General features: G+C 50.1%; 1 protein-coding gene across 2 annotated transcripts in view; it reads left to right on the top strand.

Moving 5' to 3' along the window:
* Positions 1-25,894, top strand: part of STAG2 (STAG2 cohesin complex component) — a 1,316,830-nt gene that overhangs the window by 1,185,707 nt on the left and 105,229 nt on the right. For both annotated transcript variants that reach the window (XM_086918500.1, XM_086918501.1), the window contains one exon: positions 9,243-9,448. In XM_086918500.1, coding sequence (XP_086774626.1) covers positions 9,243-9,448 — 206 coding nt within the window. The remainder of the gene's footprint in view (positions 1-9,242; positions 9,449-25,894) is intronic.

Below are 25,894 nucleotides of genomic sequence, written 5' to 3'. Positions count from 1 at the left end.
GAACGTCAACGGCTTCCTCAGGAAGGAGAAGTTCAAGATGTTGACGTTAGCTCAGGTCTTGGCTGCTCTAGACCCACAAGACTGGATGGTAGCGTTGGACTTGCAGGACGCCTATTTTCACATCCCCGTCCTGCCGGCCCACCGGCGTTACCTGCGGTTCACGGTAGGCCTGGAGCACTTTCAGTTTATCGTGCTCCCCTTCGGCCTTACCAGCGCCCCACGGGTGTTCACAAAGGTGATGGCGGTGGTCGCAGCCCATCTGCGCAGGTTGGGGGTTTCAGTCTTCCCCTACCTAGACGATTGGTTGTTGAAGGCGGGCTCGCCCCAAACAGTCGTCCACCACCTTCAGATGACGGCAGACCTCTTGCACGACCTGGGGTTCTCCATCAACGTGCCGAAATCACACCTGTGTCCCTCTCAAAAGCTCCTTTTCATCGGAGCGGTTCTGGACTCGGCGCAGTTTTGGGTTTATCCTCCGGAACGGCGGGTTCGAGATGTTCAGGCTTTGATTCCCATCTTTCAGCCGCTATCCCGAGTCTCGGTCAGGTTGACGCTGCGGCTGCTGGGACTGATGGCTTCCTGCATCCTTCTGGTGCATCACGCCAGGTGGCGGATGCGGGCTCTGCAGTGGGACCTGAAGTTTCAGTGGGCCCAGCATCAGGGCAACTTGTCCGACCACGTCTTGATCTCGGAGGGCACTGCGAGACAACTGCAGTGGTGGCTTACGGACCGCGATTGGGTCAGGGGCAAGTCCCTCTCCCTTCCCCAACCGGAGCACGTTGTCGTGACGGACGCGTCCCTCCAGGGCTGGGGTGGCCACTTGGGAGAGGCAGAGATCAGAGGCATCTGGTCTCCGGCGGAGTCCCGGCTCCATATCAATCTGTTGGAACTGCGGGCGATTCGTCTGGCACTGAAGGCATTCCTCCCCTTTGTCAACGGGAGTGTAGTGCAGGTGTTCACCGACAACACCACCGCCATGTGGTACTGCAACAAACAGGGCGGAGTGGGGTCGTGGACCCTTTGCCAGGAGGCTCTGCGCCTCTGGCAATGGCTGGAACGTCAGGGCGTGACTCTGACGGTTCAACACCTGGCAGGTTCTCTGAACGCCAGGGCGGACGAACTCAGCCGTCGGTGCTCGATGGATCACGAATGGCGTCTGAACTCGGACGTGGCGCAAGGCATCTTTCTGCAATGGGGAGAGCCTTGGTTAGATCTATTCGCCACAGAAGAGAACGCGCAATGTCATCAGTTCTGCGCGTTGGAGTTTCCAAGACGGCACTCGCACGGCGACGCCTTTCGGCGCGAGTGGAGTTGCGGTCTGTTATACGCCTTTCCGCCTATACCACTTCTGCCCAGAGTGCTGAAGAAGATCAGGCGCGACCGGGCCCAAGTTATCCTTGTGGCTCCGGACTGGGCTCGAAGGTACTGGTATCCCGAGCTACTCAGCATGTCAGTCGGTCCCCCGATCCGCCTGCCCCTTCAGGAGGACCTTCTGTCGCAGCAGCAGGGGACGGTCCTCCACCCGAACCTGTCCAGTCTCCACCTCCATGCTTGGAGATTGAGCGGCGGCAGTTGAGGCCATTTGACTTGCCTCCTGAAGTCTGTGATGTTATTCTGGCAGCCAGGCGTCCCTCCACTAAGTCGGTATACGCCTGTCGGTGGAACAGATTTGTGGCATGGTGCACAGCAAAGGCTGTGGACCCTCTTTCTGCCCCTCTTTCGGAGGTTCTTCTGTTTCTTCTTTCTCTTGCCCAGCAGGGCTCTGCTCTGGGCACTATCAAGGGCTACCTTTCTGCCCTTTCAGCCTTTTTGAGGCTTCCTGATCAGCCTTCTTTGTTCAAATCCCCGATTGTAACTCGATTCTTGAAAGGCATCACTCACATGTTTCCACCTGTTCCGTTTGTGATGCCTCAGTGGGATTTGAACCTGGTTCTAACTTTCCTGATGTGTGCTCCCTTTGAGCCCCTTCATTCTTGCCCTCTCCGTCTCCTGACTTTAAAGACGGCTTTCCTGGTTGCCATCACCTCTGCCAGGAGGGTGAGTGAGCTCCAGGCTCTTTCTGTCCAACCTCCTTTCCTGTCCATTCATCCTGACAAGGTGGTTCTGAGGACTAGACCTTCTTTCCTGCCCAAGGTTGTTTCGGCCTTTCACATCGGGCAGTCCATCACCCTCCCTTCCTTCTTCCCGCCTCCGCATCCTTCAAAGGATGAAGAGCGGCTCCATCGTCTGGACCCAAAACGTGCGCTTTCATTTTACATGGATCGCACACGCCAGTTCCGGGTGGATGACCAACTGTTTGTTGGCTACGTGGGTGCGAAGAAGGGACGGGCGGTTTGTAAACGAACCATCTCTCGATGGGTCGTCCTCTGCATCAAAGCGTGCTACTCTTTGGCTCGGAAGGAGCCTCCTGTTGGGCTGAGGGCCCATTCCACTCGGGCCACGGCGGCTACTACTGCCCTGGGCCGGGGAGTCCCCTTGCAGGACATTTGCCAGGCGGCTACGTGGGCCTCGCTGCACACCTTTGCGAGGCACTACTGCCTGGACAGTCAAGTCCGGAGGGATGGCTTCTTTGGCCGTTCTGTCCTCCAGGACTTTCTGGTGTAGTTTTGTATTGGTTCGCAGACCCACCACCGGGGTTGGTATTGCTGGGGTATGTATTCTAAGGTAAGGAATCTAACACTAACTTGTTTCTTTCAGATGAACAAGTTACTTACCTTCGGTAACGATATATCTGTAAGAAACATTAGTTAGTGTTAGATTCCTTACCGAACCCACCCATCCTCCCCGTTCTGCGAACTGATACCTAGGGTTAAGGTCATCCCTTTCAGGGCCCTAGTTTTTACATGGCACCAGTGTTGGTTCTCTCATGGCTCTGCGTCTCCTGGCGCGGAAAAGCTGTGTGCAAAGAACTGACGTCAGCGCGCGGAGGCGGCGTCTATGTACTCCAGCGACGTCATCACGGCGCACGACGCCGACGACGGACGCGGAGCCGCAGGGGAAGCCTGCAGACGACGCCTACCGACGCGCAGGGGTACTGCTACGCAAAAGTTTCCGGATCCAGACTGACGCCTGGGGATATTCTAAGGTAAGGAATCTAACACTAACTAATGTTTCTTACAGATATATCGTTACCGAAGGTAAGTAACTTGTTCTTCTTGACCACTCACCCCACGCCTGAGAGCCTGGTCATTCAGGCCTCGACGTCGCTGAGTGCCTTTCTCACGGCTCCACCGGATAAGGACTCTAACCGGCTGGACCAATAGGGCAAGGTGTTCTCCTCAGCCAGTTTGGGGTTGCGGTCGGTTAACACTTTTTTATTGGGCCGTTACTCTCACGTGGTGTGGGATTTGTTGGCCTAGGTCTTGCCTCAGTGTTCTGAGGAGGTCCAGACTGTCCTTTCCCAAGCGATTACGGAAGGCAAAGATGCAGCAAAGTTTGCCATCAGGTGTTGTCTGGACACCGCTGATTTCTTAGGCTGAGTGACTTCCACGACTGTGGCGTTGCAGCCCCATGTCTGGTTGCGGTCTACCGGATGTCCAGGGCTCGCTCATGGACATGCCCTTTGATGGCTCCTGCCTCTTTTGGCGACAAGGCTGAAAATGCCCTGGAGCGCTTTAAAGACTCGTGGGCCATGGCCAAGTCTTTGGGTCTTTCGCGAAGAACACTGCTATGCCTGGGTGTCGTTCCTTTCGTGGCCAAGGCAAAAGCACCCAAGCACGCTCCTCCACAAAACCTGTGCAGACCCTGCCTCAGCGCGGCCGCAGGTGTGGCTTCTGCAGGGGTGGGTCCGGTAGCCAGTGGGCGGGTCACGCCACCTCCACCCACGCTTCTGCCAACTCTAAGCCTTACTAATCCGAGCTTCAGGGAGCACCCCATGCCGATGGGTGGCAGGGTCCGCCACCACTATTGCTACTAGCGCAAAATTACATTATCAAGTGGGTGCAGCAGATAATCTGCCATGGTTACTCGCTCCCCCCTCCAGCCATGCCACCTCGGTACCACCGCATGTCGGGGGATCATTTGGCTCTTCTCCGTCAAGAAGTCATGGCCCTCCTTGCCAAGATTGGCTTCCCGATCAGGAAGTAGGGAGTGGTTGTTATTACCACTACTTTCTCCCCAAGAAGGACAAGGGGGACTGCGCTCCCTATCTTGGACCTCCGGGACATCAATCGCTTCCTTCGGGAGAAGTTCAAGATGCTCACTCTGGCTCAGGTCCTGGCAGTCCAGGACCCTGGAGACTGGATGGTAGCGTTGGACTTGCAGGACGCTTATTTTCACATCCCTCCTGCCGGCTCTACCTGCGGTTCACGGTAGGCCAAGAGCATTTTCAATTTGCAGTGCTCCCCTTTGGGCGTACCAGTGCCCCTCGGGTGTTCACGAAGGTGATGGCGGTGGTTGCAGCTTATCTGCAATGGTTAGGGGCGGCAGTCTTCCCCTACCTCGACGACTGGCTGTTAAAGGCCGTCTCGCCCCAGGCAGTCGTCCACCACCTCCAGACTACGGTCGACCTCTTGCATTTGCTGGGGTTCTCCATCAACGTGCCAAAGGCACACCTGAGTCCCTCTCAAAAGCTCCCCTTCATCGGAGCGGTTCTGGATTCAACGCAGTTTCGGGTTTATCCTCCTGAGAAGCGAGTCCAGGATATTCAGGTTATTATTCCGCTCTTTCAGCCTCTATCCCGGGTTTCAATCAGGATGACCCTCCGGCTTCTGGTCCTGATGGCCTCCTGCATCCTGCTGGTGACACATGCCAGATGGCATATGCGGGCTCTGCTGTGAGACCAGAAGTTCCAGTGGGCACAACATCAGGGCAACCTGTCCGATCACGTCCAGATCACGGAGGGCGCTGCACGACAGTTGCAGTGGTGACTCACGATTAGGTCGGTGGCAAATCCATCTCCCTTCCCCAACCGGACCACACAGTGGTGACAGATGCGTCCCTCCTGGGATGGGGAGGCCACATGGAAGAGGTGGAGATCAGAGGCCTCTGGTCTCCGGCGGAGTCCCGGCTCCATATCAACCTTCTGGAGCTGCGGGCGATCCGGCTTGCACTGAAGGCATTCCTTCCCTCTGTCCAGGGAAGTGTAGTGCAGGTGTTCAGACACCACCACCACCATGTGGTATTGCAACAAACAGGGCGGGGTGGGGTCGTGGACGCTGTGTCAGGAGGCTCTGCGGCTCTGGACATGGCTAGAAAATCAAGGCATCACCTTGGTGGTTTAACACCTGGCAGGTTCTCTGAATGCCAGGGCGGACGAACTCAGCTGACGGTGCATGGTGGATCAGGAATGGCGTCTGAACTCTGGCGTGGCGCAAGGGCTCTTTCTGCAGTGGGGAGAGCCTTGGTTAGATCTATTTGCCACCGAAGAGAACGCGCAATGTCATCAGTTCTGCGTGTTGATATTTCCAAGGCGGCACTCCCTCGGAAACGCTTTTCGTATCGAGTGGAGCTGCTGTCTATTGTACACCTTTCTGCCTTTACCACTTCTGCCCAGAGTGCTGAAGAAGATCAGGCACGACCAGGCCCAAGTGCTTCGTGTGGCTCCGGACCATGCTCGAAGAGTACGGTATCCCGAGCTACTCAGTATGAGCATCGATCCCCCGATCCGTCTGCCTCTTTGGGAGGATCTTCTGTCACAGCAGCAGGGGACGGTCCTCCACCCGAACCTGTCCAGCCTCCACCGCCATGCGTCGAGATTGAGCGGCGACAGTTGACACCTTTCAATCTTCCTCCCGAAGTCTGTGATGTCATTCTGGCAGCCAGGCATCCCTCCTCCAAAACGGTTTACGCCGGCAGATGGAACAGATTTGTGGCATGGTGCACAGCGAAGGATGTGGATCCCCTTTCTGCCCCTCATTCTGAGGTTCTTTTGTTCTTTCTCTCTTTGGCCCAGCAGGGTTCTGCTCTGGGCACTATCAAAGGTTATCATTCGCCCATCTCCGCCTTTCTACGGCTTCCAGATCAGCCTTCTCTTTTAAGTCCCCGGTTGTTAACCGTTTTCTTAAAGGCATTACACATATGTTTCCACCCGTATCTTTCATAATGCCTCAGTGGGACTTGAATCTTGTCTGGACTCACTTTGAGCCCCTTCATAACTGTCCCTTTCATCTTCTCACTATAAAGCTGCTTTCCTGGTTGCTATCGTCTCTGCGAGAAGAAGTGAGTCCGCTCCAGGCCCTTTCTTCCAAACCTCCTTTCCTTTCTGTTCATCAGGACAAGGTGGTTTTAAGGACCCGTCCTTCTTTTCTGCCAAAGGTTGTCACGCCCTTCCACATCGGGCAGACCATCACTTTGCCCACCTTCTTTCCACCTCTGCATCCTTTAAGGGAAGAGAAGAGGCTCCACCGTCTGGACCCAAAACGTACACTTGCATTCTATCTGCAGCTAACACAGCAGTTCCGGGTGGATGATCAGCTTTTTGTTGGCTATGTGGGCGCTAAAAAAGGTTGGGCTGTGCACAAGCGGACAATCTTCCGGCTGTTCTGTGCTCCGTGACTTTTTTGTGTGTTCTTATTCGCAGACCCACCACCGGGGTTGGTATTGCTGGGGTATCTATTCTAAGGTAAGGAATCTATCACTGTGTCTCTTTCAGATGCACAAGTTACTAATTGTGTAACGATATATCTGTAAGAGACATTAGTTAGTGATCGATTCCTTACCGCCCTGCCCATCCTCCCCGTTCTGCGAACTGATTACTAGGGTTAAGGTCATCCCCTTTTAGGGTCCTAGTTTATGCACCAATGGTCGGTATCTTGAATGGCTCTGCGTTTGGGCGCGGAAAGTAGTTTACAGAACTGACATCAGTGCGCATGGTGACGCCTAAGTAGTCTCCATGACGTCATCCCGGCGCTTACGACTCCAGTGATGGACGCGGAGCCGCACAACGCCACCTACTGGCGCGCAGGGGTACTGCTAAGCGAAAACTTTCCGGATCCAGTCTGACGCCTGGAGAATATTCTAAGGTAAGGAATCTATCACTAACTAATGTCTCTTACAGATATATCGTTACACAAGTAGTAACTTGTGCTTTAGTCACTGTTTTACAGGATTTTCTGGTCTGAACCGTTCCACAGTCCCTCCTCCGGGGATGTTATTGCTTGGGTATCTGTTCAAAGGTAAGGAATCTGCAGCTAGATGTGTCTATCAAATCGAAAAGTTACTTACCTTCGGTAATGCCTTATCTGATAGAGTTAAGCTAGCAGCAGAATCCTTACCGACCCAACCATCCTCCCTGCATTACGGAATTGGGTTCTAAGTGTCAGGGACATTTCCTTCAGGGCCCTAGCTGTTCGTTTTTCAACACACCATGGTCAGTTCATGGCTCTTTGCTTCTGGTGGTCATGAAAAGTACAGAGGTCAGCACACTGAAGTGGTGGTTATATTGACGAGGCGGAGGTCATGACGGCAACGAACATGATGCCACCTACAGCAGCGCAGGTGTACTGCTACGAAAAATCTTCCGGATCAAGCTTGACACCTGGAAGTTCAAATGTAAGGAATCTGCAGCTAGATCATGTCTCTACCACATAAGGCTGTACCAAAGGTAAGTAACTTGTCCTTTAGTAAGCAAAAGCTCCCCAAGGGATCAATCCTGGTGGCCTTCAGAACTCAGAACTTTTACCCCCCTCTGACCACGCAGGAACCTTCTAGAGAGCAAGCGAACAATGACGACTCAGGTCAACTCCATCTTCCTCCTTCTGCTTCTTCATCCTCAGCACGCTTCGTGGGATATTCAAGTGGCACCGTCATCCAGGACCTCACAGCCGACTGGACTACAGCCATCTTAAAGAACTTCACTTGCTTCATATACAGAAAGTGCGCCAGTTCAAGCTCCTGACCCATGCATACAAGGCCCTACCTAACTGCGGACCCGCCTACTTGAACCACCACCACCCCCTGAACTTCTATCAGCCAAACAGACTCCTCCTCTCATCATCCCAGTCTCTAACCCTCACCCCCCTCTCCCCTCATCAAACTTAGCTGATGCAGATGTCACTCCTTCTCCTACCTAGTAGCAAAAACATGGAACAAGCTACCCTTTCATCTACGGACCTCCCCATCTCTTCCAGAGTTCTGAAAGTCCCTGAAGACCTGGCTATTCAGCTGAAACCTGCCAGTGCCTGGATACCCTCACGGTGACAAGAAGCTCTCTACAAAACTATCTATCTATCGATTGATTGATTGTCCTAAGCTTCTGCCTACACTCTTCAGAGGTCAAACCAAAGAGTTCCACAAGGGCTGCCTTCATGTGTGAGTAAGACTCTATGCAAAGCATGTGTATCTACATCACACATGCCTCACACAGATTGTTATCCTGTAAGTATTTGTTCTTGGCTTGTAGAGCTGTATATTCACATGCGCCCTCCCTCCTCCCCGGACACCTATTGCAGTTATCATTATTATTCATGTTGTACACGTATGGACATCTCTATACTACACTTATTTACTCCATTCTCACCCACGGGAGAACAAACTAACAATGGAGTCGATGCCCATTAGCACTATCACCGAAAGGAGGAGTTACCTTACCTCATGACTGGAAAAAAACGTCTTCGAAAATAAACAACTTGCAAATATTCGGACCCAACACTAGATGGCAGGAGTATGCAAAACATATGAATCTAGAGCTCTGCATGCCAAGAACAGATGCTTACAGGGTAATGACATAATTCGTTCTGGTCTAGTATTTTAAACTGTAAAATGAAGTCCGTTTATCCAAATTGGCAGGTAATGTATCAGGAAAACTTGAAGATAAATAATCTGTATGTGCACATTTGGCCATTAGAAGGAATAAGTTTAGAAAGTCGGCTTTGATGGATCCATTTCGCATCAGATTATTTATCAGCTGCCATGTCTTCTTTCTGTCTTCGGGAAACTGCACAGGCAGGGATTGAGGCCACTATTTATTTCCTATGCAGTTATTGTAACTCATTTGCAAAACCTTGAGAGATCAGTAGAGCCCTCTCCAACCATTAATTGCTAAGTGGTCTTGATTAAAAGAAAAATTCAGGGATGCAGCTCGGTAATTAAAAAATAAAAGAATATGTAGTGGGAATGTATTAGGTTTGCCAACCACCTTTGCCAAAGTTTAACAATGTGGTAATGGGTTGTGATATATTGGGCATCTCTGCTGTTTAATTATTATCAACAAGTGCAATATTCTGTGTACAAGTCCAGGTAAGAAATGTTACTGTTAAAAATGTGCTTGCCACACATTAATGGCCCCTTTGTTTTTTTTGTAGATATTCCTATTTAGAGAAATTCATGACATTTCAGATGTCTTTGCGAAGGGAGGATGTGTGGTTGCCTCTTATGTCTTATCGGAATTCTTTGTTAGCTGGAGGAGATGATGACACCATGTCTGTTATCAGTGGAATCAGTAATCGAGGTTCTTCAGTGAGGAGTAAAAAATCAAAACCAGCAACAGGAAAGCGGAAAATACCTGATGGTATGTAATGCTTTGTGTGGTTAAGCTTAATATTTTTTTTTTATTTCAATTCTGATAGTATTCACCTTTCAGGTTTTGTAATATCATCGAGAACTGGATACTTTTAAGCAGATAGATTTCAAAATGTTTTAACAGTTCCACTAGTGCAACCATGTATTGAAGTATACAAAGATAACCGGGTACAGCAGTCCCCTGATTCTTAGGTTCTATATCCTAATGTTAAGTTGATGGTTGATATTCTGACGCAGAAACAAAGGTGTGTTCTACACTACAAGAGTCAGACATGCATGCTATCTGTTAATGGCTGATTGGAGAGGCTGAGCCCATAAAAGTCTTTCTTTTGGTAGCTACCAAGGCTGCTTATCTCTGTAGGTGTAATACTTTTCCTGATTAGGGTGATTGATGCATGTTATATGCTGCAGAGTCACTGGCAGAGGAGCTTTGCCCCACTGCCTCCGAACCTGCAGCGAAAAATAAACCAATATCTTACTATTGTTTTTTGTTTTTAGCTGCTGGCTCAGAGCCAGCGTGTGCAGGGAAGGGCGGGCAAGGCTTGGGAGGGAGGAGGAGGACTAGTATGTGCACTTAAGTGTGCATGTGTGTTTGACCGGCCATCGCTGGCTGGCCAAACACACAGGCGCACCTAGGTTTCTCATGGTTTCTCATGCTTGAGAGCAGCGCAGCGATTGTATGGCAGTCATGATACTTTGCCATGGACTCCTGGGACAGCAACTGCAGCAGAGTAGTGCAAGGTGGCCGGCAGCACCTGGTAAGTGTGTTTTTTTCTTTTTTTTTTTTTAAACATTAATCCCCCTTCTTACCCCTCTGCCGCATGCTCCTCCTGTGCGCTTCCCGACTCAGCCCGCAGATTTTACACCCTATTTTAGGGTCCGTGGGCGGCTTCTCAAGAAGTAGCAGTTTTCAGGGAGGTCATGCTGCACATTTTTAGCACTTTACTGGTTCCTTCTGGTGTATTTTCGGGCCCAAAGGAGATTCAGGGCTTCAAGTGGGTCTTCAGCCATCTCTACCCCTTGATCCCAGATTTGCCTCAGCACTGGCTCCGATGCGGACTTCAGTCACAGCACCACCCTCAGCTTGGTTAACTTTACATTGATGTCCCAGACCACAGGGATAGACTTGCAGCCTATAGTGCTCTCCAACTCCTTGCAGAATACACCTTGACCAAGAGTGTGCCAGGCTTCCACTGGAGAGCAACCATCAGGTGACCCTTCCGATAATTTGCCATTACCACTTAGTAGGACCCAAATTTTGTACACTACAGAACCCAATAGTTATTGGGCAAAATCCATGGGGCATGGCCAAGATGGCAACTGAGTAGGACGTGCCTGCAAATTACTTGGGGAGGCCCCAGAGCAAAAGCGGCGTGGTGGAGACTGCTTGTGGGGGGAGTTCAGTCTCCTCCCATTCCTCTCTGGTGGAGCAATGTAGAGCGTTGTGACCACCTAATCCAGGCCCCGGTCACCAAGCCGGAGCAGAGTGGGGCCTATACCAAACTCGAGTGGCCAAGATGCGGCCAGAAGTCGATCAGGCCTGCTACTTTTTCCAGGAGAGGGGAGCTCGCGACAGGATGACCAGAGCGCTGGCAACTGGAACGAAGCTGTGACTGCCGGCGTCATACCCGAGAGGGAGGCCCAGCAAACGATATGAGAGGGCCCGGGGAGGTTCCAGCACAAACCCCCCGCCCGCAAGTTCATCTAAGCTACCCTGGGAGGGGGGTGCGAGAGATCAGACGGAGCCCACGCCCAGCCACATAAAGCAGAACAGACCCAGAGGCGGGCAGCTGGAGGGGACGACTCTGAGGAAAGAGGAGAGCGAGAGGAGGAATCCGAGAAGGCCAGAAGGTGCCCGGCCTGCCTTCGGGACTGCTGAAGGCCAGTAAGGGTGTCGTTCTGGAAAGGGAGCAGAGTCTGAAATCTGTGGTGGACACACAGCGAGTGAGGGCCTTCACTCGCGTGTGCAGCAAGACCCCCTGCAAAGCTGAGAAGGCCACGGATGATATCCTTACATGTGTAAATGACTTTCAGCTTAAAGAACTTCTCCGGCAGGCAAGAGACAAACACCCAATCGAGTTTTGAGGCCAACGGCCCACTTTATATCAGGACCTCTCAACCTCTACATTGCAAAAGAGGAGAGAGTTTCGGCCAGTCATAGCACATCGGCATTCAATTAAGGTCTCATATTTCTGGGGCCATACCTTCCGGCTGATTTGGATGGCAAGATTCACCAACTCCACTTGTTGCGGGAAGCCAGACAACTGCTGAACTTATCGGAGGTTACCCAGGTGGACCCTATTCAGGCAGAGAACAAGGACAGGGCGTAAATGGCAGACGGTGAGCCACTCAACAATTCGCCTTCGCCTGGATCCAGAGACAACCGCCAGAGAGAGGAAGGCGGTCATAGACTCTCTCAGAGAAGATAGTAACTCCCCAGAAGGAGAGGCACAACGCTGCAGCTTGGCCATAACACGAGGGGGCTGGTCCTGAGACCCTCTTTTCCAAATTCCCTGTCCTTGTGGCTGGGAGAGCCTGGGTGGGGACGCAATGGGTCCTGCTGACCTCTCACGCCCTTACTCATGGGTTACATGACCCAGGACTCCTGCAGTGTTCGTCCGTTTCTGTTAACTGTTTGTTGTAATGTTATGGGGTAGTATAGTCTTCCTCCCAATCCAGGTACACAAGTCACCAACCAAGTGAAATCCCTTGTAGCTATATCACTAACGATATCCTCCAGGAAACAACACAGATGGGACCTGCGGTTTCACTTCACAGACCAGCCTCTTACCGCTACCCTCTTAGAAGGACCAGATGACCCTGCATCTTAAGATCATTTCATTAAACGTAAAAGACCTCAATATTCTAGTCAAGAGACGTTGTAAGAAACTGGCTCTATGTATACTGCACCAAAGTGAGGTACAGTGTGTCTAGAGTCCAAGGGTCTCCAGAGGTTTGGCAGAGGCTAAAGGTAGATAGAACCGTACTCTCTAAAGTGGTAGCTTGGTCGATCAGTAAGGCAGTATCAGAGGACAGTGTAAAGCAGTTGATGTACACACTCAGTCAGCAAATGGTCTCACACACTCAAGAACTGAACTCTAGGCCAATTGTTTTGTATACAAAACTATACTGTTTTAGTTCTAGAATCAAGCAAGCCTGGTGCAGGTAAGCATAAAAATACTTTTCAGTAGTAAATTACTTCTATGAACACAGTTCAAAATAGCAGTGTAACTTGTACTCGTTTTGATTACAGTTTTAAGAAAGAAATTTGCAACACATTGCAGGTATAGTACATTCAATTGAATGGGCTTTTTAAGTAAAATGCAGTTAATTACTTTTGAGATTACTTTTGCTAACATAGGACTGGATCCTACATTCAGCCCTGGGACACTTCCTGAAAATAGGTGAGTAAATGCTTTTTAGTTAAAGATACAATTTTTAAGGAATATTTTTGTATTTCAAAAGTTGACACTTAAAAACCTTTTCACATAGAATCACCAATATTATCTTATGGGAGGAATTTCACTTAGCAGGTAAGTTAGGTTATCGTTACTTTTTCTTACTCAGTGCTGGATCCTGGATTCAGCACTGGGACATTTCCTGAAAACAGTTGAGAAAATGTGTTTTGGTTATTCGGCTGAATTTTAAGGAATATTTGCAGCTTTCAAAAGTCTACACTTAGAATCTTTTTGGGAGAAAAAGTGTCAACTCATTTTTCCTCGTAGGATAACCTTATCGGTTTCAAGGTAAGTAATCAGTCTTTTGAGTTAGGGTTCTGGGGTTAGACTCAGGGGTCTCCCAGGGTCAGTGATGCACTACTGTTGCACCCTCAGCGGCACTCGGGCGGCCGGGTTCAGAGTGTTGAGGCCCAATGATGGTTAGGGGTACTCTGGTTGGTGGCGGCTTGCAAGCAGGCCACAGGGTTGGGGGGAGCAAAGCTCCTACGGTTAAGCTCAGGGCACGTTGTGGACCAAGTTAGCGCCAAAGGGACACCCTCAGCGGCGCTAGGGCTGCCGGGTGCAGGGTACTGTTTTGAGGTCGGATGCCCTGTTGATTTCAATGGGAATTCTCCGGGACAAAGAAACACTGCAGGCTCGGGGACGAGGATCTTCCAGGAGTGACCACCACTTCGAGGGGTAAGTTGGGATGTAGAAGGATGGTTAGGCACCGCTGGGTTGGGCACACAAGGCCATGGGGCATCTGGGGCAGGGTTGCCTTTGGACGTCTGATTTTCTTACCTGCTCTGGTCACGGTAGGGGTGGACCTCTGGATTGAGGCTGCAGGCGTCATCTGGCGGCTTGAGGCAGGTCAGGGGTCGCCGTATCTCAGGTCAAGATCGCCGGGGGGACCTTCTCGTGGTGTTTGTTCACTCAAACACGGGCCGGGCTCGGCGGGTGCGGAGTGTGCTGAATTCACGATTCCTGCTTGCCACCCGAAGCTGCAGTTCAAACACGTCCTGTGTTCACGGGAGAAAACGCTTGGGAAGTGAATGCAGGCAGGTCCTCCGGGGTTTGCGAGGTTGCTGGCCGCTGGACAGGCCAAGATTTCGCAGGAGCAGGTTCGAGGGGAGACTGGCCTGTAGGGCTGGGGCCAAGTCAGTGGGGGTCGTCCTCTTGTTAGCTCTGCATGGCTTCTCGTCCTTCTTCTTTTCTTGTCGTTGCTGGATCTGAGGAAGGAAGGTTCAGGGTACCTCTAAATACTAAATTTAGGGGTGTTAGAGGTAGGTAAAGGTCAGGGACCAATGGGTCCCTTCCCTGGGGTGGGTACACCCCCTATTCTGACACTAGCCAGTGGGAGGGGTGCAGGAACTGTCTCTGGTTGTCTGGGTCCCCCATCCTCAAGACGGCGGGGACTCAAGATTGTGCTTCACCTCGCCTTCCCCACCCTAGGGGTGGAGTTGGCAGAGGTGGGCACACCTCTCTTCCTCACTTTGTTTTTCCCGCCTGGTCTCCTGCCCAAAGTGGTGGGTAGAACCAGTGGGGACCAGTTGCTGAGTACAGCAAGTGCTCTGGAGAGGCTCACAAAGACGGTATGCCTCTGAAGCCTCTCCTTCGTGAACCCTGCCCATTCTGGGTGAGGAGGCTTGGCACCTTGTCCCAGGAGGTGTATTGTTTCAGGCCCCCGAGAGCGGCAAGCTCTCGACCCAGGGGTCCAGAAACATGTCTAGGGGTGGCAGCCTCGGCAGCCACTCAGTCGGGTCACTGGGAGTTGGTTGAGTTTCAAGGGGCATCTCTAAGATGCCCTCTGTTGTGCATTTTACAGTAAATCCCACACTTGCATCAGTGTGGGTTTTAATGTGCTGAGAAGTTTGATACCAAACTTCAGTTTTCAGTGTAGCCATTATGGTGCTGTGGAGTTTGTAATGACAACCTCCCAGCACCATATGCTCTTAATGGCAGCTCTGCACTTAGTGTTCAGGAATGGACCTGGGTACTGTAGGGGTACAGGGCTCATGCACCTATACCCTCACCACTACGATAGGGTACCCAGCTAGAGGGGTGACTGATGTATTCCAGGGCAGTGTTTGGTGGGCATGGCACACAGGGATGTGTGCCATGTCAAGACTTGTTTTTGTTCTGCACCAAGACACGCAATATGCCAAGGCAGTGTGTGTCTGTGTGTGTGTGTGTCAGGGTACAGGGCCTCTAAGGGTGGCACAATAAGTGCTGCAGCCCTCCGGGGACTTCTCTGGTCACAGTGTCCTGGGTATCTAGGGTACAATTTACCAGGGGCTGACATGTGGCCTGAGATACCAATTGGGTTCAGGCTTCAATGCAGTTTTAGGGAAGGAACACAGGCCCAGGGTACCTGATTGGCTGGCGCCCAGGGCACACTCAGTCAAAGCACATCAGCAATTCAGCAAAAAGTGGGGGCATACCATCCAATAAAGAGGGCACTTTCTCACAGACTGGCCATAATATCATATCTCAAACACAGACGCACATGTATGTCTCTTCGGGAAATGCATCTTCTACCTGGAGACACGCATAGGCTGCCTATATATGTCTCCTTCAGGAGATGCATCTCCTACCTGGAGACACGCGTAGGCTGCGCTGTAAGACATTACCTCTTCTTATCCCACACCACCAAAACAGTGAGGGTAGCTATTCTTATTTCCTCTAAGTTCACAGGTAGGCTAGGTCCCACACAAGCCGAATTCAGGGGCAGACCACTGGCTCACACCTTTCAACTAGGATCTCACGCCCTCAACAGAGGCTCAGTGTTCGCGATGAATGAGGGGCAGGACGGGTTTTACACAAGGCAGTACTAAAGATCTCCAGCTCATAGGATCGGATGTTGCTGTTGGGTGACGACCGTTGACCTGGCAGACAGATCGGCTCAACAACAGGTGCAGTCAGGAGCCCTCACAGGACAGTGGAAGCGGGCGCGGGCAGAGACAGGATTGGTCGATGTATGGAGGGCCTTTCATCCTACAGATAGAGAATACACTGTTCGAGGCATATGAGCTGTAGATCATATGCTGTGCATAGATCGCCATCTAGTGTTTGGTCTGAATGCCTGCACTTTGTTTTTGTATGAAGAAGTCTTTGCAGTCACGAGGTAGGTGACTCCTCCTTTTGGTGATCGTGCCCATGGACATCGACTCTATCCTTAGACAATTTTTTTTCTGCCATGGGGTTTGAATGTGTATTGCTGCACTCCGGTTCAGCACCGTTTCTCTGATCCCTTCGACAAGCAATCCACAACCCTCAACGGTATTGTTATCGATTGCTGTTCCCTATTCGTCGCGTATTGTCTCACCTCAACTTTGATCGGAAATCTTGTGGCAGGCCGTCGGGCCTACCCGCGCCGACCATACTAGCAGTCTATGGAACGGCCACCCTTCAAGTTATGTCCCGGGTGACATGCTTCGATCGAAGACGACACTTTGTGACAGTCAGGCTCGATGTCACGAGATGCAGCACCAAAGCTGCTCCACACCGGACATCTTCGGCGAAGATTCCGACACAGAACATCAAGCTCAAGAAGGCGAGGAGGAAGAACATATCTGCCCGTCTGAAGTAGACTCCGACATGGAAGAAGAGGAGCAAGTTACTCCGGGTCAATGTACCGTGAACAAGATAAAGCAAAGGCTCCGGTCCCTCCTCTGCCTTCGGGCCAAGGTCGGCACCGACAGAAAGTTTCCAACGCTCCGCCCTCAGGCCCAGCTCCGAAACAGAAAGGGAAGCCTTCCAGCTAGGCCCAACCCCACTCCGGCACCGACCAAAAACCTTTGGCACTGAAACCCAAACATGTTGGTCACAATACCATTGTTGCCAAAGATTCCACCTTACACACCAAAAGGCTCAGAGCCGAAACCTTTGACTCAGAAACCAGCGAATAAAGAAATACACTCCGTCTAAAGAGCCTCAGACCGATGCCCGCCGTCTCATCCAAAGCAAAAAAAACTTGTGATCAACCCTGAAACAGGACGTATTCATGCCACTCTTTCAAAAAACTGAATATTTCCTTACCAGAGGACTACCATATTTTTCTTAAAAGAAGAGTGTGTGTACTAACCCTTCTCCTCCTTACATTCCACCTCCTTCTCCCACTGATCCCAATTTGATTATCACACCATCAAACTCGCCATCACTTTCACCTGACCCACAGGCTGACAGGGATGGGAAAGACTATCAGGAAAGGCCACAGGGCACTGGCCCTTGGGAGGATTACCATACTGACCCAAATACAGAAATTACCCTGATTTGTATCCCTCCAGACCCTCCCCACCTGATGATAACATTGGGTGCCTAGAGCTCCTTTACAGGACTGCTCAATATCATGGAGGAGGAGCTCCATAAAGATCCTGTATAAGCTGATTTCCTCTTTGAAACACTTACTTCTTATCAAAGAGCCACTCCTACCTTACCAATGCTAAAAGGCATGTTAAAACACACAAGGTATTTAAAGATCCTGTACGGGCAAGAATAATTACACCTAGGGTGGACAAAAAATATAAACCTGCACCCACTGACCCTGTTTACATTAGAGGCCAGCTACCCTTAGAATCTCTTGTAGTCTCCAATACTCGCAAGAGAGCTTACTATCAAAGCACAGGTGAGGTTTATCCTTCTAATAATGAGTCTAAGCTTATTGATGCCTCAGGCAAAAGAGTGGCTTCACAGGCAGCAAATCATTGGCGTATTGCCAACGCTCATCTACTGGATCGTTATGATGAGGCTCATTATGATGAGTTAGAAAAACTCATACAATATTTACCTAACGAACACAAATCTTAGGCTACTGACCTTATCCAGGAAGGTAAACTTACTACTAATACATCCATCAGGTGTGCCCTAGACACAGCAGACACAGCAGCTCGTGCAGTGAACACCAGTATACTCTTACGCAGGCATTCGTGTTTGAGAATATCAGGCTTCAAGCCAGAGGTGCAAACCTCCATCTTCAACCAACCATTCGATAAGGAGCATCTCTTTGGCCCAGCGGTTGATACCTCACTGGAAAAAAGATACGGAGGTCGCAAAGTCTATGGGGGCGTTGCAGTTACCTGCCACTAGGGGTTCCTTTCGCAACTACTTTTGCAGGGGTGGTTCCAAAACTGTACCCACCGAAAAGGCCTCCTCCTCTTACAAGGGCAACAACCAATCCCCCTCTTCAAGAGGTTATTTCAGAGGAGGTTTTATAGGAAACAACTGTAGGGGAAGAGGCAGGGGCAACTCCACACGCAATTACCCCGCAAACAAAGTGACTTCCTTCCACTACCCCCGATCATTCCACCCCTATCGGGGGGACGTCTCTCTCTATTCCTACCTATCTGGAATTCAGTCACCCTTCACAAGTGGGTACTACAAATGATCCAATATGGTTACTACCTGGAGCTTACAGACGCTCCCCCCAAATATTCTTCCAAGATCACATGCAATGTCACCAGAGCATCTTACCCTTCTAACGCAAGAGGTTCTTTCTCTCTTGGACAAATACGATATAGAGCCAGTCCCATTACAATACCAGGGAACCAGGATATACTCCCTGTACTTTTTAAATTCCCAAAAAGGACGGCTCTCAGGCCTATATTAGACCTCAGATAACTAAATCTGTACATTCAGTCAGACCACTTTCACATGGTCACACTCCAACAGGTTCTCCCACTCCTTCAGCAAGACGATTTTGTTAACTTTAGACCTAAAGGACGCCTACTTCCAAATTCCCATTCACCCTGCTCACCGGAAATTCCTCAGCTTTGTGGTGGACGGCCAGCATTATCAATTCAAAGTTCTCCCATTTGGAGTAACTACTGCACCCTTGGTTTTTATAAAATGCCTGGCAGTAGTTGTAGCTCATCTAAGAAGACAGCACATTCACGTCTTCCCTTACTTAGACGACTGGCTAATAAAAGCCAGATCACAGCAAAGCTGCCTACGCCACACTCAAAAAAATAGTCCAACTTCTTCATGGCCTTGGGTTCACTGTAAACCTTACCAAGTCTCATCTCCAACCGTCCAACACACTAGTGTATCTAGGAGCTACAATAGATGCACAAAGCGCTCTAGTGTCCCAACCCACTCAGAATCTGCAACATGCAGACTCTAATTTTTCAGTTTCAGCCTCAACACTTGTTACCAGCTCAAGTGTTCTTGCAATTGCTAGGAATTATGGCATCTTTAATTGTAATCGTTCCTTACGCAAGACTTCAAATGCGTCCCCTAATGAATGCTTGCCACGTCCGTGGAACCAGGCTCAAGGCCAGCTATCAGATCTAGTGTTGGTGGACTGCCGTACCATCGCTCTCTGCAATGGTGGAACATACAAAACCTTTCCAAGGGGCAACCATTCCTCGACACAGTTCCACAGATAGTGCTAACAGCAGCACTCATTGCTCACTGGTTGGGGAGCTAATCTCCAAAAACATACCATTCAGGGCATGTGGACTCTGCAACAGAAACAACTCCACATAAACCATCTAGAACTGCTAGCAACTGTTCTACTATTGAAAGCATTTCAACTTCATCTGGTAGGCAAAGCTGTCCTGATTCATATAGGCAACATGACAACAATGGACTACATACAAAAACTGGGGGGCACACACTCTCTCCAGCTCTCACAGCTAGCCCAGAGCATCTGGAGATATGCCATACCTCCCAAAATATATCTCCTTGCAGAACAACGTCCAGGAGTAAACAACCAGATTGCAGATCTGCTCGGTTGTCAACGACAAATAATCCACGAATGGGAACTCCACCCTCAGGTTCTCCTACCATTTTTCTAAATGTGGGGCTTCCCACCTAAACGCAAAATGCCAAACTTCACATCCAGGTATCTACACCCATTGTCCAAAGGCAGTGCACTATGGATGAACTGGTCAGGGATATTTGCTTACGCTTTTCCACCTCTCCCACTCATTCCAATAGTGGTTCGGAAGCTCAGACAACAGTCCCTGACACTAATCCTACTTGCTCCCACATGGGCCTGTCAACCCCGGTTCACAACCCTGTTAGTTATCCGTAGTTCCTCACCAAAAGCTACACCTTTCCCTAAATCTCCTCACTCAGAACCATGGAGGGATAAGACAACCGGATCCCAGTCATCTCAACCTTGCAGTCTCGCACGTAAAATCCTAGACTTTGGCGATCTTAATCTTCCGCCAGACTGCATGAATATCATCAAAGAGGCTAGGCGCCCTACCACAAGAGCATGCTATGCAGCAAAGTGGAAGCAGTTTGTGATTTACTGTGACAACAATCAAATCACTCCACTCGATGCTTCAATACAAAACATAATTTGTCATCTATTACATCTACAGCGCTCTAATTTAGCGTACACATCCATACACTTACATCTTGCTGCAATATCTGCATATCTGCAAAACAGACAACATTTGTCCCTCTTTAGCATGCCTGCTATTAAAGCATTTATGGAAGGACTTAAGTCATTACCCCCAGACTTCCACCTGCTCCAGTGTGGAATCTCAACATCGTTCTTACAAGACTAATGGGTCCACCCTTTGAGCCATTGCACAAATGTGAACTACAATTTCTCACTTGGAAGGTAGCCTTCCTTATAGCTATCACATCTCTGAGAAGAGTGTGTGTGCTTCAGGCTCTAACCATACAAGAACCATTTTCACACATACACCAAAACAAAGTGGTGCTTAGGACTAACCCCCACATTTTTACCAAAAGTAATTTCTGCCTTTCACATCAACCAATCTGTTGAGCTACCTGTCTTCTGCCAGATTCTGTGGCAGAACGTACTCTTCACACCTTAGATGTCGTAAGAGCATTACTATATTACACTGAAAGGACAAAACCTTTCAGGAAGACCAAGCAACTTTTTGTTGCTATTGCTCCACCAGATAAAGGCAATCTAATATCAAAATCGGGTATTGCAAGGTGGATAGTTAAGTGCATTCAAATATGCTTTTCAAAATCAAAACGCACATTAACAATTCCCCCTAGATCGCTCTATACACGCAGAATGGGTGCATCAATGGCATTCTTAGGAAATATACCCATAGATGACATCTGCAAAGCTGCAACTATGTCTACACCACACACATTCACAAAACACTATTGTGTAGATGTGCTAGCAAGACAGCAAGCTAGCGTGGGCCAGGCAGTTTTACGGACACTATTTCAGACCACTGCAACAGCTACAGGTTAGCCACCGCTTTGGGAGTCAACTGCTACATACTCTATGCATGCAAAACAACAGTGGATGGACAGAATGCAGAACAATGTCATACATTCACCCCAGTACAGAGATATGGGCCTAAATCCATCCTTTTTTTTGCACTCCACACCACCCCAGTTCAGACATGGCCATATGCAAATCAGCCTTGACCCTGTGCCTCATGGGAACTGTCCAGCCTGAACTGCCAAGCCAAGTCTTTCCTGGACGGGAATCAAGCATCCTAGGACCGGTTTCTGGCTATCAGCCGTCTTCAGCCAGGCTAGCTTGACTCCAGTGGTGTGGAGAGCGCGCCACTAGGGCTGACATATCCTCGGGCCAACTGAGGTGGGAGAGGGAATTGGGGAGGACGCTCTCAGGAAAGGAGTGGCAGACAAATGTTATAGAGCTTGCCACACGGCACGCAACGTTGCCAACATTGACACCGCTACAAAAGTAGTCACCTACTGGTACCTGACCGCTCAGAGATTCCACAGAGGCAACTCAGCCCGAGACCCTCTGTGCTGGAGAGCCTGGGCACATTCACTCATGTATTATGGGATTGCCATTAAATTTCTGGATACTGGTCGCAAGTATTGGATGACCTAGATGGCCATTTCGACTCAGCTCCCTCGCTTCCCTGCATATACCCCACTAGGCCTGCCCAATTCTCTCACTTTTCCGCTTAAATCGACGAGAGGTCCACAGACAGCTTTGGTGCCCTTCAGAATATTTTAACTCACTGGGGTACAGAGACACATCCTACTCATCCATTGATTATGGTGCACACTAGGGATGGAGAGGGTTTCTCTCTCCCTTGTCAATCAAGGAGCCTCGTTCCAGGACTTCTGGGAACCCTTCCTATCACTAATAACTTACGAATTCAAAGAACTCACATGTCCCTAATATCTGCACCTACTACGATGAGCAGAGCCCCCACAGACAGCACCAGGAAGAGAAGAAGAACCCAAGCAGACATGCAAAACTACCTAACTGGTATATCAGGGCCGGGTTGGGGCGTTACCCCTTTGTATTATTTCCCTTTCCTTTGCTGGGAGTGGCAGAGCACGTTGTAATCTTTTACTTACAAGCCATCCCTCACTGCTGGGTTTGTCAGAAGTAATTAAGGGCACTTAATGTATTGTTATTAAAGATTGATTACCATGCGGAAATCATTAAAGACATTTAAACATAAAATTCATGGGCTCCAATCCCTGGCTTAACCATTCGTGAGCACCACTGCTTGGGTTAACCGTTCTGACTAAAAGCAATAACATCAAGGCAATATGCACAGTTGTGGAGGAAGCACTCCATAAGTAGTAAGGTGACTCCAATTTAATCCATTTTACAATTAACAATAAAAAGCAAGGATATTGTTAATGATCAGGATGATTTGCTTTAATTTCTTCTCATAGTGTAAATGACGATTATAGGGCAATTGATGCATTTTGAATCTAATGAGATTTCATTCGGCACAGCAGCACAACATTTTCCCAAATGTCACTAATTTTAGTTAAAGAAAATGTCCTCTCGCTGCCACACCAGAGAGTTTGGTGGTACAGTCATCCACCAGTAAAGTTAGCTCCATTACCTTCCCTACCATTCCACCTGACTGCTGTTCAAAGAGAATGTAAGCATATGGCAGGTGTATGTTCCTCTCTACCAGCCTTGGTCTACGCTAAGTAAAAACCAGCAGTCTTCTAGGCTCTTATTCCCAGGCCTTATAGTCCAAGTCTTACTGACTGTTCCAGTTGACCTGTGGGTGTTTCTAACGCAAGCTATCCTAGCTGGCGCAATGCAGCAAAACTTGTGATCGTTTTCGATTGGAATCAAGACTGCCTAGTTTGGTCAATGGGCAAAAGTGTGACCATTTGACGCCATGCCTGCATGAGGCCTACGGGTTCTCCAGCAGTAGAGTAGGTTTGGCAAAAGAGTTGGTTTAAAAAAATCTAGAACACAGCACTTTCATTGGACCTTTCTGCCCCCCACCAGACAATTGCACAAGTTATTTCACCCTCCACGTGGCTATGGTTGCTTCCAGTTTCACCAACGCCCAATCCCTTCACCATCCTAGCAGCCCTTTCAGCCCTTTAGTATCCAGGGCCACAGTTCACAAAGACCATGCACAAGACAACAGGGACGATGTGCAGCTCAGTCCCCTGCCCCTCCTGCATTTGCAGCTGCAAAAACACTTTAGTGTGTCTTTGCACGAACCGATATTTCCTCCAAGGGTGGCAGGCCATCACTTCAGCCAAGTGAGTCCTCCAAATATTACATTGGGAGTGTAACCCTCCCATTTCTCTCCACACCTATTGCACCTTCCACCAGCATCAAGATAGATGCCTGAAGGAGGAGTACACATGTGCACAAGCTAGTGCACACGTGTGAGGGCTGCACGTATGAGCAAACTGTCGTTCACAGCCCAATAACTGCAAATGGGTAGCCTGGCGCGGAGGGCATTCTACAGGATTGGAAATTGACCCAGGGTGGGCCTCATAGTGTTAGTGTACATCAGAGGTCTTCAAACTTTTTGATGCCGAGACCCCCATGTAAAACCTTTTTAGGCGTAAGGACCCCCTTCCGACAAAAGTTTCTAGAAACTGGTACTCCTCATCATCAACTTTTGATAACCATAAATGCGCCTGTTAGACCTCATCACATCCATCCATAATTCATCCACCCACACTTTCACACATCCATCCATCCACCCTTTCATCCTTCCATCCTTCCATACATCATCCATCCACCCTTTCACCCTTCCATCCGTACATCATCCATCCATCCACCCACTCTTTCTTTCATCCATACATCCATCCACCCACCCTTTCATCCAACCATCCACCCATCATTCATCCCCCACCTTTTCACACATCCATCCATGCATCATTCATCCATGCAACCTTTTAGCCATCCATACATCCATCCACCCTTTCATCCATACATCCACCCTTTCATCCATACATCCTTCATCCGCCCTTTCATCCTTCCATCCATACATCTATCCTTCACCAATCTATCCTTCATCCATCCACCTTTCATCCTTCCATCCATACATACATCCATCATTCATCCATCCATTCACCCATCATTCATCCACCCATCTTTTTACACATCCATCCATCCATCATTCATCCATCATTCATCCATCCCCCTGTCATCCTTCCATCCATACATCCATCATTCATCCATCCACCCATCATTCATCCACCCACCTTTTCTGTGCCTCTCTCATAAGGGGGTGGGGGGGGGGGGGGGGATCAGTATCTCTCTGCGTCGTCTTCCTTCTTCTTTCCCGCTCTTGGGAGGGCATCTCTGTGCCTCCCTGCTGGGGGCGGGGACGTGCCACGGGACCCACAGCTCCAGACGCGCAACATCCATTGAACTCAAAGGGCTACACTACAGCCTGCTCCCCCAGCCCCCGCTCCCCCCAGCTCGTGTATGTGAGCCCGGCTGAAACAGCTTCTGGGACACACACGCACAGTCACACCCAATTACTTGACAGGTCTTTAAAAGACCTTTTACTTGTTAATGAGGCGTTGATGTTTTTCACACCTCGGTGTGAATTAGGCCTCCGCCGTGAGCATCCTCGATCAGCCCAATGCCAGGAACTGCACTCTGCAGAATCTGTGACCCCCTTCCCAGGACTCCACAACCCCCCCCGGGGGTCGCGCCCCACAGATTGAAGACCAATGGTGTACATTCATAGGGAAAGTCAGTGTGGTTTACTGTCTCTGCAGAAACACTCCGTTCCATTATGCTCCTATGGGAAAGACTCCAGATCTGAAAGACATCTAGCTGCAGATTCCTTAACTTAGATTATCCCCAGGTGTCAGACTGGATCCGGAACGCATTTTCCCCAGAAGTACCTCTGCACGCCGGGTGGCAGCATCGCTCAGCTCAGTCCTGACTTCGTCCACGGAAGTGACGTCAATGGAGCCATATAAGAACCCCCCCCCCCCCCCCCGGCTTGCTGACATCAGTTTCTCTTCTTTTCCACGTCCCAACGCGAATCCGGTGTTTAGCGGTTCCTCTGGGCTGTTTTGATTCAGGCCTTCACAATGCCTTCCGCCGAGTGCAACGCCTGCCGGCAGCTGAAGCCAAAGTCCCTGCGGGAACATCGGATGAAACTGTGTCCTGGTCAAAGTCCTCACGGCGCCGGCTTCAGTCTCTGGCGGAAGGATCCAAATGGCACAGTTCTTCCTCTCACGCTGAGGTCTCTGCTCGAGGCAGATCCCGGAGTCGTTCCCGTGGATGTCGTTCGCCTGCCTCAGGGAACCACTCTGTCTTCATCGGAAGCGAGCCTTCAGGAGTTGACCCCCGCCTATCCACTATTTCCTGGTACTGGGGTGACTCGAACCCAGATGGAGGCCTATGCCAGGGTTCTGCAGGCCTTCTTTTGGTCTCCCCCTCTCCCTGGAAAGCCTTTAGGCCCCACAATGGGGGTAGACATTCAGGTCGGGGTTCACTGGCGGGTTGGCCCTTAGCGCCGACCGAGTGCCATGACTTTGATTCAGGGGTTGCTGCCACATAGGGACACAGTCCGATGGGTGTCCCAGCCGTCCTGACGCGTGTTCGCACAGTCCTGCGGAACTCAGTGCGTCGTCGCTAGATGTGGCTGCAGTGCGGAGTTCAACTGCAAGTCGACTTTGTTCCTCCCCGCAGGCTCCAGTCTCGGTGGAGGTCGTGTCGACGCCGGGTGGACGAGTCCTCGACGAAGGTCGTCGGCGCCGATCAAACGCTGTCACAACGTTGGTTCCGTCCCTGGCTGTTCCTCTGCTGGAGGAAGTGACCTCCAGTGGGTTCA

The sequence above is a fragment of the Lissotriton vulgaris genome, chromosome 4_1, assembly GCF_964263255.1.
Source record: "Lissotriton vulgaris chromosome 4_1, aLisVul1.2, whole genome shotgun sequence".
NCBI classification, from domain to species: Eukaryota; Metazoa; Chordata; class Amphibia; order Caudata; family Salamandridae; genus Lissotriton; species Lissotriton vulgaris.
The sequence above is the reverse complement of the archived record's forward strand: the minus strand, read 5'-3'. Positions and strand labels throughout refer to the sequence as shown.